Source organism: Pterocles gutturalis, unplaced genomic scaffold (genome assembly GCF_000699245.1).
Source record: "Pterocles gutturalis isolate BGI_N339 unplaced genomic scaffold, ASM69924v1 scaffold42825, whole genome shotgun sequence".
Lineage (NCBI taxonomy): Eukaryota > Metazoa > Chordata > Aves > Pterocliformes > Pteroclidae > Pterocles > Pterocles gutturalis.
In genome coordinates this window covers 17,680-30,031 of record NW_010139961.1, presented here as the reverse complement: position 1 = coordinate 30,031, position 12,352 = coordinate 17,680, and the positions used below count along the sequence as shown (strand labels likewise).

The window sequence follows — 12,352 nt, the reverse complement described above, 5'->3', positions numbered from 1 at the left end:
CACAACAGAAACTTTGCTCTGTATCTATGAAATGACAAAAAATTTACAAATAACTTAGTGTAAATGCTTATTACAGAAGTTTTAATGATGAAACATTCGTTGTACATTCAGAGAATTCACACACAGGAAAACAGAATCAAAATCAGGAGTTTCTGAGGTACGGTCTGTTGCAGAAGGAGTGGATTAGTCTGACCTGCAAGTTTCTTAGAATATCTCTGAACATGTCACTGTTAAACAGGCTCTTAAAGCCAACCTCACCTAACGAAATACAGACTTGCCAAGGTCTCTCCAGATCTGAGCACGCACATGTTCTGCCTGAAGTGTCCTTGCTTAAGATGATGTCATGACATCATGGGCAAAAAAAAACCGGGATGAGTTTGACACCTATTTAACTGGGACTTGGCACTCATCTAATCATCGAATAACATTGTCTAAAGTTGTGCTACGGTGTCTGCTTTTAAGCAGGGAGAAGATAGAAATATGTATGGCTTAACTTTCATAGAGGTTTAAACCTTCCTTTTAGTATGGTGTTAAGGCTTCCTTTCATCTGAGGTTTAAATGACCATTACTATGCTCCCAACTGGGCATCCAGGAGACAACTAAGCATGTACCTTGTAAATCTTAGTCCCTGTGGGTTGTGCTGCATGTGCACACCAGTTCAGGTATCAATGCTGGCTCTGGAAAAGCAACAGCACTAGCAGTACAGAAAGATGTTAGCTACTATTGTAAGAAATCTCAGCCGTTAATTTATCCCTTGAAGGAGCAACAGATTTTGTATGAAAGAAACAAATGGAAAATTGAAAACAAAGGCTTAAAGGCAACTTGCAGCATCAGAGACTAACTGTGAAGTAGTGAAATTAACACGTTTCCACGTAAGAGCAGAGTTTATCCTTTATAAAGCTCTGAGCCTGATTTTTCTACAATTGCTTGCCTAGTATTTCATGCGTACCTGCGTCAAAGGCATACTTTCCATTTGAAAATCTTGTGAAATACATTCCCTGAAGGATCAAGTTGCTATTCAATTTTATAAAAATAAGCATTCAGTAAAAATATTTTTTTGAGAAATATAACACTCCCAAAATTACCCTAACGATGATCCCCATGCGCTTGCTCTCAGAGGTGAAGGGAAAGATCTGCAGAATATAGTACGTCAGAATGTGTCCCCCAGGGGTCTTCAGCTGCATGGAGGTCAGATCCCTGTTAACCAGAGTGAGACCAACACTCTCTGTCCACTGCACCAGAGCTACCTACAGAAAGAAAAAAAGGAAAAGAGAAACATGTTTAAGTGTCAAATGTCTACTATACTGTTATATAAATTAGGCCAAAGCCAAACAACTGTTGCTAGGATAAGAGTCTAAACTCTTCCGAGAACCTAAAACAAAAAAAGAGAGTGAATAGTAGCAGACAGAGTACAAAATCTTAATACATCAAATGAGTATTTTCCTTCAGAAAGCTTACAAAAATTCTTATGAAGAGTATTAAAACTTATTTTAACTTACTCCTGCAAATGAGGTATTTAAAATACATTGTTCAGAAAAAAACAGTTCTAATTAAAAAACCAGATATATATTCCACAATGCTTAAAAGATATCCAGTAGAAATTATGCAAAACCAGAATACAATTTCTGGACCAACACCACCGCTATGTAAGTAAAAGATTTTGGGAGTATTTCCATATAAAACATTTTATTAGATCTACAATCACCTATAAGTTGAGACACTGCAATATGTAGTAAATAGATAAGCAAAGTATTTTATTTTTAGCTTACTTTGTTCACTTGCATAATTTTATTACTTTGTTTCAACAAGAACATAACTGAGTTCTTACCATCTCAAATGAGATAGAAACCAAGCTTACACCACTGCATCCCAGACACACGCTTGTGAAAGTCCCTTTTACAAACCCAGAAATGCTGCATGACGCAACGATCACTATTAGCTACCACTACACAGCATCATAAATGCATCCATTAGAGATCTGCTTCTTTAACTTCGCTGCTTTAAAGCACATGACACCTAGCTTCTACTTTCTTCTATGTTATGCTTTAAATAACACACTAGATATTTTTCTATCACCACCACCGTGTGGTTTATTCCTTCAAAAAATTAATACTTGAGGAAAGCTGTTTTACTATTAGTTTATATAGGAGCCATATTCCATAGCTGAATGGGAAGTTTCTAATAAAAAAAATTCTCCTCCTCAATTCTACTTTTATTTTTCCAAACTCTAATCACTATTGGAAACCAGATTTTTAAATGACTAGAAAGGTAATCATAATGAAGTTCATATGATTTTTATGTAACCTGGCTCTGCTGTTAGGCTCAGGTAAGATAAAAAAATAAATATCAAGCAGTCTGGTAAGACATGAAAGCAGTAAAATCCCTAGATTAGTTCAACAGACATGATGACTAATGCTAAGAATTTCACCAACAGCAAGTAAAATTTAAAATTGGAAAAAAATATTGTGCGAACCTCTCAGAAACCCCAGCAGTGCCATCTGTGTAGGCACCATCGAAGGAAAATGGAGCGAGATGCAGCTACAGAAAAGAACACACTTTGAAAAGCACCACTGTAGAACCCTGAAAATCACAGGAAGTGTTTTTAGAGATTTTTCTTCTTCAATAAAAGTACCACATAAGCTGTAAATGATCCAATACTCCCAAGGTTAATTTTCAATTTTCACAGTGAAAGGTTACTATTACATTCTGACCTGTAAATTGCATCTTTCTACTAATACCCTATCATCTCATTTGTGTCCCTCTGCAGCTAGGATTTAAGTGCTCTATATTTGGTGACTCACATCTGTTTATTATTTTCTTTATGCTTGGCTTCACCTACCATTTGAATTAGTGTTTTGCAGCACAGTTGTTTTGGATTCTTACACACACACTGGCCTAAACACAACTGCACATATTTCTTTTTTCTTTTAAATTGATCAGTGCAAGTACCACAGCAGAAGTAGTCAATAAGGCCCAAGAGTCAAGTAGATGCCTAAAAGGCAACCGAACAAACTTGAGACAAGACATTAAGCTTGATTCTAGTCATTCAGAAGAAATCAGAGCATCTAGACCTTAACAGCCATCCAGAACACAGACAGATCTCACCCTTGGAATACGTGAAACTTTTAGAATTAAAAAAAAAAAAAAATCACAAACGGCATGAAAATCTAAATCTTAACAAATAAATATTCTGAATGGCTGGCTATACAGAGTTCAGAAACGGGATCTTAGGTGAGTCTCTCTTCTCGTGGTTTCCCCTCTACAAGTATATTCTCTTCAGTAAGTTTCTGAAATCTTCCATTAAAATGGTTTTGCAGTCTCATGTGCGTACATCAAGAACCTCTAGGATGCCAGGTACACGCAGCAGCAGTGGCTTCTAGAGAGCTCGACATATTGGATGGAGTCAGATCAAGCAATCAAAGGTCACCCAAGCCCGAACGTCTTCGCTGGCAGTGCTCCCATTCTGCTTTTAAAAAACCAATCCATTCTAATGATAATATTTATTTGCTGATAACCATTAATTTCCTAACATGCACAGATGAAATGTGTCAAGTTTGCTGAACCCAGGTTAGGGACTTATTTGAATATTTTGTGGACCTTGTTTGGCTTATCACCCTCTGTGGAAGCCGGCTGCCTAGACGACAGAAATTGGTAGATCCAGGGTCCTCCCGCTACTGAGATGCAAGTGTCCACCTGAGCCCACTAACTGCGTAGTGTTCCCAAGACAGGTAAAGCAGGTGGAGTTGAAGAGTTTCTGTGGTTTCTAACTTGAGCACCTTCCAAATCAGGAATGAAAGTGGCAAATACTTGCCTTATGAAATGGAAAAGAAACAAATTTGACAAAAGCTACTGAGAAACACCTCTTGTTTAGTGCTTCTTAACCAAGATCTTTCAGCTGTTTCACCTACTGCATGCCCAGTGCTGAGCCCTGGTTGTCCCTGTCAGCAGTGCCTCTCCACAAGAAGCCCCGACCCTCAGAACCTCCACAGTTCACAGCCCCAGATACCAAACTCTTCCATTACCACAGCAGATTTCCAAAGTCAAATTCAGAGACTTCTTAAGGGAACTCTCTCCACTCAAGCAGCAACTGTGCGACCCAGAACGTAACCAACCGCAGTATCAGCTCAGGAGGTGGAACGAGCTTCTCCGAGCAGGACAGGGCGTCTAGCTCTGCTGCCTGAGGAACGTGCGCGTCTCAAGAGGGGCATGAAGAGGGGAAGCCTCAGAAGCACTGTTGGTACAGACCACGGCAGCCCTGCACACTAATGCCATGTGTTGAGGACATAATCATCCCATTTGTTTAGAAATGTTCATTTATGGAACTAAATCAAAACAAGCAGCTTATAAATATCTTAGGTAGTTTCTAGAAAGTTCCATAAAGCACACAAGGCTGTTAAGTGACAATGATGAAGCAACCTACTTTGTCAGTCACAAAACCTAAGCCTGTTAGAGTCAGGAAAATGAATAGTTACGGACTTCATAAACACCATGTCAAGCACAGCAAAAACCCCCAAAACCCCATTATTCCTGTTGTGGTTTCAGAACTCCATATTTAATTAGAACATTTGACTGATTTTAACCTAAAATACTAATCAACAATTTTAAAAGACTTCAGAAAACATGTAAACTGATAGGCCACAAAAACTTTAGTGTATTTAATTTTATCGTAAAACAATTACATTCTAAATTATTTTTTTAAACTATGATGCCAATGTTTTAAGGAAAAAAATCTCTTCTACAATAAGATCTGTTAGCCTATGACTTCCAATTGATAACTCCAATTAAAATAATTATGTGGCAGAAAATGCTAAAAGTATCTAACCGCACGAGTCAACACTCAAAATTAAGGTTGACATGTATGATGAAACAGAATGTCCATAGAAACCATTTCGAGGAACAGCCATATCTTCATTTTACTTTCACCTCTGAGGATTAAAGAGTCAAGTACCTCCCTGTGCTATCAAATAAAGGCGTTTGCTTCTCTCTGGACTGGTGTTAGATGGCTTTAGGCCACTCCATCAGTATGTACAGGACTGTTCCTTACACAGCCCAACTCAAAGCCCACCTCGGAATCCTCCTGACCTTTCCCTGGGAGGGTGACTAACTCACACAAGGAAGGGCACTCTGATTCCCTCTCAGATTAACATATTCCTTAGCTTCCTCTGGACCAACAAGAAATATCAGTTGTCACCCTGCTGTCTTACTAATTTTAAGTTTGGGGAATTGAGTCCCACTGAGTCCCCTTGCTCTGTGGAAAATGTAACTACCTCTAGTTACTCGTCATCTTGGGAGTATGATGGCATGAAGAAGTCCCAGTGAAAGAAAACATGATAGTCACTTGAAAAAATGAAACTTGCCTTGCCGCTGGGCACACAGGGTTATAAATCACAAGGTGAGGTATTTGAAGCACCCTGCTGAATCCTGAAGACCTTCAGTTACTGGATCAATTGTAAAAGGCTGTTACTGCTTGGCAGAAGAACAAAAAAAACGCCCTAAGGCTGTTCTTGCTTGCTTTAGATAGTGTATCAGCCAGGGCTGGAACATACAAAACATCCTACTGCTAATTTCTCGCTTTGAATTCTGGGCTGTTTGGAACTTAGCTGGTCTTAGGAACCTAATCCACTAATTTTGATTTTACAATAAAATATCTTGAGAGAGAAAGCAGAGGTGAAAAAAAAACACACACAAAAACAAACCAACAACCCACTCTACTCTTAGCTCGAGTAAACTGAAACAGAGATTGGATATTTGACTCAAACATAACCTTTCATCAACCAAGACAAGAGTAGTAATGTATTTCTATGAAAAAAATATTCAAAACCTTATTCAGCCTGAAACTGCCAAGGCCCCAAGCACACCCTCCTTCCTAGGAGTTTAACCACTTCAAGGCCAGTTCATTGTTGAGAGCCGTGATGAAGAAACAGCTCAAAGAAGCCTCCATGGAGGCTGTCCTTCCTCCTTCACTTGGCTCTTGTGCTTGGTCCTGTGGGAGCTACATCACAACCCTGCCCACATCTGGCCACGTACCCCGCGGACCTGGCCCTGACAGGCAGACACGGCCTCCTGGCTTTGGCCCTGCCTCACTGCCATGAGCGTTCCTTGCTGTCACCAGCCTGTGGCTAATCCTGGCTACTCTCTTGGGACCTGATCCTGACTTCTTGGCTTGACTTCAGATGTGCCTCATCACCACAGAGCTGTATACCAACCTGTGTTCTTGACTGTCTGTGGTTTCCATGACGGGACGTGTTCTTTTGACCCTGCTTGGATATTGTGGGGCTGTACACCTCACCACTGGCTCCACTGCCTCCAGCAGCCTGGCTCTCACGCTCAGCTCCTGCCTTCCCTATCCTTGCAGGCCGGCCTGCCACGGCTGCTCCATAGCAGAGATATCTGACTGCTCAAGGCATGCAAAGTGTTGCTCAAAACAGTTTATGACCAACTAATTGTCACTTTCAACACACAATACTTCCTTTTGAACTAACGTCTCCACTGCCTCGCGGCTGGCATTGGCAGCTCTTCTCCCACCCAGCCCAGCAGTTTGGGAGCTCCCCCACAGCTGTGCTGACAGCTTTTATGGAGCCATGCTATGAACCTGACCACTTAAACTGAAAAACGACTCGTACGTAAAGGCTTCGAAGGTTTTTGGCATATATGAGAGAGCAATTTGTAGGGTGAAAAAGAAGGACTGTAAGCTAGTTTTGCTGCTTGGAAGAATTCTCATTTAACCAACCTTCACTGACTTCAGAGTATTTAAGAGCATCTTCACCTCAGACCATAGGGTCTACTTTCAAAATCAGGTTGCTGTGTAAGGTATACTACAGGTTATATGTCTGGTATTTTGAAGTTAAGGCTATTGGTTTGGACACAGGGAAGAAGCAGTGACTTTTTTTCCCCCCCTCACTGCCTGACCATTCCCAACAGTTCCTGTTCCGATTGTTTAACAACTCACATGTTTCCAATCAGCACTGGTTTGTTTATATTTATGATAACTAACATTCGCAGTCCATCACTTCATTGAGAAACTTCATAATTAAAATAAAATTATTAACTTAAAAATACAGCTTGATCATGTGAAAAAACTGCCAATCAATATTCAAGACAAGCTATGGAGTAGTTATTCTTTGTGGGTCTCGAAGGTCACGAAAGTGATGGTTTTATGCTACTGAGTGATTAGTTTTTCACAATACATTGACAAAACAACACAATTAGTCTTGCTTCAATAACCACACACAATAAAATGAATTAAACAATACAACATGTCTCATACATTACAGCTTCACTTTTGTAAACACAAAAGCTGCTTCACTAAGGGCATATCATTTCCCTGTCTGTTTTTAAATGACTGGCTTTGTATCCTTGTAATTAATTTTAGCAACTCTGTTGTCTCTGGACAGAAACCTTGGAATTAAGTAACTGACCACACTTCAAGGTAGTATTTAAATATGCAAAATCCTGGAATTACAAACGCTTGAGAATATAACAGTGCAGGACAAAGCATAACCAATAAATAGCTGGTTTATGAGAGTAAGCAGTCATTAAAAATCGTGACAGATCAATCTCTTCTGACCAAGGGGAGCAAAGGTCTTCAAAGGCTCCTGTTCACAGCATGCCCCTGAATTGCTTGGGTCTGTGCCCTTTGAACTCCATTGCTTTACCTACTTAGCTTATATCCCTTTCTGATTGTTCATTACATTAAGGTAGCTGGCTTTCTACAGATGAGCGGGACCCACACCTACGATGGCCAAGCAGGAGCTATTTTCATTTTTTCCTGTGAGTTCTCAGTGACTGTTTATTGTTTGCTATGCTGCAGCTGTAGAGGACAAGTGACAGACAAATGAAACTTTCCACTCTTTCAGAGAAAATGAAATATTGATCACTTATCATAAGAAACAAAGAGTCTGGCATAAGTAGGGCTCACATTATGAATACAAAATCAGTTACTTATCTCAGGTTACTCTAACAATAGATAAATACATCTTTTATGACGAATGTATCTACTTCTAAATGTGCATACTTTTTCATGGTTGTATTTTATCTGTATATGGATACACACATACACACAGATGTGAAGAATTTCAAATGAAATCCTCAAGTCAATTCATTAAGTGTACAGTGTGTCAGCGCATTACCGACCTGCTTCTTATACTTTCCTACACGGAAGAATAGTTTATACTTACACGTTCTCTGCTCTTTATAGGCTAGAGTGATACCATGTATTATTATATAATGCAACAGACAACTGTGCAAATAACATCTTCTTTCTAAAGACTGCAATCAAGCCAGATCCATTAAAAAAAAAATAATCTAAAACCAGAGTTGTAATGTTGAGAAAGTACAACGCATAAAACTGCTTAAGTCTATTAAATTATAATGTTGCTTATTAACCAAATATGTTGTGATAGGTCAGTGCTGAGGTTAAGCAGAAAACATCAATTGAACCATTTCCCTAAATAAAGCTCCAGGGTGCAATATTCAAAGCACTTTATTCAATAAAAAATGCTTTTAAAATGGTACTTTGGTGATTGGGAAACATTGGCATCATCCGTCAACCTAACTGCAGGAAAGTTCAATAAGCTAAATAATGAACCATTTACATTATTTTCCTTAGGCTCCAGTGATTTGCAAACATTGCATCAATAGAACTCTTAAAAAAATTATGATAAAGACCTGCTAGTCTTTCAACTCTTAGGCTTTTTGCTGCCATGCTGCAATTTTTATGCTGTTTAAATGCATTTTGTAGCTTCATCTTTTTATAAGACTCCATTTAGCATCAATTTCTAATTATATTAAATCATATTTGTTCAATGTTACTAGTGATTCAAGCATTACCTTTGAGAAATGAAAAGGAAATTTAATGCTGTCTGTTCTGAAATGCAGGTTTTTCATTTCACTGTCATACAGTTTGAATCTATGAGTCAAGATGTTAAAAAAAAATTATTAAAAGGATACCTGTGCTTTCTCTTCCTTGAAGCACTACTAGTTTCTTTGTTGCTGATTTCTTCTTCCACTTCCCTTGTCACCTTGAGTCCCAGATCTGTCATATTAGCACTTTATCAACTTTCCTCTTTCCCAGGTCAAATTCCCTACCGTATTCCCTGGGCAGCACTTGCATAATTCTCAAGACTCACAGCTGTTTCCTTTAGCAAATACAGGAAGGGAACTGCTCTTTATGGGCACATTTTCAGGTTCCAAACAACTGAACGAATATACAAAAGCCCACAGGGAGACAAGAGCAAGTGGGAGAAAAAACTCACATAGTCTCTCTCAGTTGCACATCTCTTCACCTGATTTAGTCCTATCTTCAGCTGTTAAAGCAGAATATTTACTTAACCCGTAGCTGTCACCGTATCTTAATAGGTAGATACTTGCTCATGCAGTCTTTTGCTGTATTTAGTAACACCTCACAGGCTCATTACTCTGATTTATTTAGCAAATACGAATATATGCGCATACGAAAATTTGCACATGAGTCAAACATTCTACAACTACACTAAAAAAACCACATTTACAGTGTGTCTCTGGCCTAAACAAATGCACTTCCAGCCTTCTCAATTCATCAAGCCACACTATGTAGCACCACATACAGTATTATGGATTATTGATTTTAGCCAGTCTCTCAAGTCCTGCCTAGAGTTTATTTTTAAAAATGTTCTGACTGCCACTTTTTAATCACTGAGAACCAGCCACTTCTTTATATTCTACAACCTTTGACACTATGAACTGTGTTTATAGCATCTGAAACACATGTAATGCCCGCTACTTTGGTACTACACGGAGAGAGACTTAATGTTATTTCTTGCATTCCTGAAAATACTTGTTTTAGATTCGGTACTTTTAGCAATTAATTACAGCTTGCGGTTTGAATTGCTGAAGTTTTGTTAGTATTACATACGGTGACATGTAAAACAAACGTATCTCAAGAACAATAGGCTATGCTGCGGCAGGATGAGGTTTCTGGAAGAAGTATTACCTTGTGCGAGATCAACCTGTAGAGCTAGAAAAACACCCAGGCTTTCAGACACACACTCCCTCCTTCACACCTTACAACCACCTTGTTTTGCCTATGACTAAGCTACCGCGGCTACACCACGCACAGTCCAGCCAAGATGCAGACACTGCTAGAATTTCTTTCACACAAAGACCCCCCCTCCACTTGCTCGCTTCCAGATGCAAGCCAACCTCAAAACACTATCCCTGTATTTTACTGTATCAAGTCCATACGTATTTTTATGAAGTGAATGGGCTAGAATTATTTTTTTATGCTTACTTTGCAGTATCTTGAAACTCCAGCTTTGCTTCTGTCTTCTAATATCCTTTTAGGTTGAATTTTAGGCAATCAATGTAGGACCCCAAACAGGATTATTTGGAACAATAACTCAAATCCACTGAAAGCAGTGGGATTGGTTTAAACTTTGGATTTCAATGGAAGTCAAACACATGCTTTTATTGAAATAAGGTTTTACATTTGTTTTAATTTTTTTTTTTTAAATTTGTTTAAATTTTGACTGAATGTTGAAGATTACGAAGCTGCTTATGGTTTGAAGCTCAAAAGCTTTTCTACAGGAGTATTTGAGGTTTGGGGTTTGTTTTCCTGTTAAAAATCCATTCGTTCCACTAACTGGTAGTGTCTCTAGCTGATGTACCTGGTTGTCCATCACTCAAAGCAGTTTCATACTCCCTTTTTTACGGGCATGCTATGATTATGATATTAAGGATTAATGTTTTGAGAATACACCCAGTAACTTTAATTGCAATACTCAACACAGTATTGATCCCAAAGCACGGACTTTGCAGACAATTTAGTCAAATAACTGAAAACACTTCTACATAACAAAGAAACAGCAGATCTTTCTGACAGCTGTAGAGGAAATAAAACCAGGTTACTGCTAATTTTAAAGAAACCCCAGCCCAAAACACTCTTCTTTTCCAGTTCTGCTCTTTTAACTTAGTTTGTCCTGTTCTTTACAAGATATTAATTTTTTCAGCCTCACATACTAACCTCATCAGGGCTGGAAGCCTGGTAAGTCCGATTTTCATCGCTGAAGTCCTGATCCACCTCTGCATATTCTGTTTCTCCAGACACACCAGCCCGGGACTCGTATACTGGGGTCACGTTGTGGCACAGCGCAATGGCCTTCACTGCTTCGTGTATCCGACTGCTGACACTCTTGCGGACTTTGGGTGCAGAAGACTGAGGTTTCCTAGATGGCGTTGAACTTGTACTATTTCCACTATTCTGAGCATGCACCTTGAAGACCCAACAGAATGAGCAAAGTTTGATAACGGAAACAAAACATGAATACTAATGTATATATATCCGATTGTTTCCTTTACAAAGGTCGATCAATCATAAAGACAGTAACCATTTATTTTATATAGTCTGCTCTTAACTCATTCAGTTTGTGATTCATAAAAATCCTCATCTACTTTTCTGTACAACTGATACATAACTGTGGGTTCATCACCTTGCATTTGTAGTCAGATTTCAGACCCAGTGCCTGCAGACAACAGAGAAATGTGAAATGAAAAAGTATGCAGTAAAAGGGGGGAACAGGCTGACGGATTCTGCAGAAAACCCTGCTTCCTCGCTTCAGATTTTCCCTTTTTCAGTGATCTCTCACAATAGTCCTTTCATGTCATTTACATTCTATGAAATATTTTTTAAAAGGTTTTTAAGCCAGCAACCAATTGGATGAGCTTAGAAACACCAAACTAAACCAGCAGGAGCTGGGGTTTTGCTGTTGTTTAGCCTCTGTCACCGCTGTACATTCAGAGGCTGGAAACTCCAATGCCATTAAACTGAAAAAAACCCTTTTCCTTTACATCTTCACCTAAATCTCCGTATTTTAAAGACCACCACATAAGTATGGAACAACAGAACAAAGGCAAGTATCACTGTTCAGTATAAATATTAGGAGCCATTAAAATACAAATACTGCTGAGTTGATCTATAACCTACACAACTTCTGTATTGTTGATGAACTAATGTGGTTTGTACGCTTTTGCTGCAGGCTGAAATTTGTTTATCCTTACAAGAATGCAATAATCTACTAAAATAATCATGCAAAATAATAGTTTGACACATATTTGAAGATCACGTTACTGTTGCATAACCACTAATTTAGCATTATTTTAAGTTATCCTTCAGAAATGCTCAAGAACATGATTGAAATAATCTTTTAAGAGGAAGTACTATATGTTTATTAGTAGTTGAAAATAACTGAGTTTGGTGGTTTTTTGGTTTGTTTTTGAAGTCAGCACATTAAATATATCAGCAGTACTGCCAAAGGCCCTTCTGGTAACTCAGAAAACCTCTTCAGAAGCCATGCTTTTTTCCTCCTGACTGCAATCT

At 38.8% G+C, this 12,352-nt stretch overlaps 1 protein-coding gene across 1 annotated transcript in view; it reads right to left on the bottom strand.

Moving 5' to 3' along the window:
• The window catches only part of LOC104469116 (probable phospholipid-transporting ATPase IIB), a gene marked incomplete at its 5' end in the record, with an annotated part of 41,747 nt that overhangs the window by 18,603 nt on the left and 10,792 nt on the right, over positions 1–12,352 (bottom strand). Inside the window, 2 exons of the mRNA XM_010083490.1 lie at positions 1,086–1,247; positions 11,000–11,248. Of these exons, the coding sequence (XP_010081792.1) occupies positions 1,086–1,247; positions 11,000–11,248 (411 nt within the window). The remainder of the gene's footprint in view (positions 1–1,085; positions 1,248–10,999; positions 11,249–12,352) is intronic.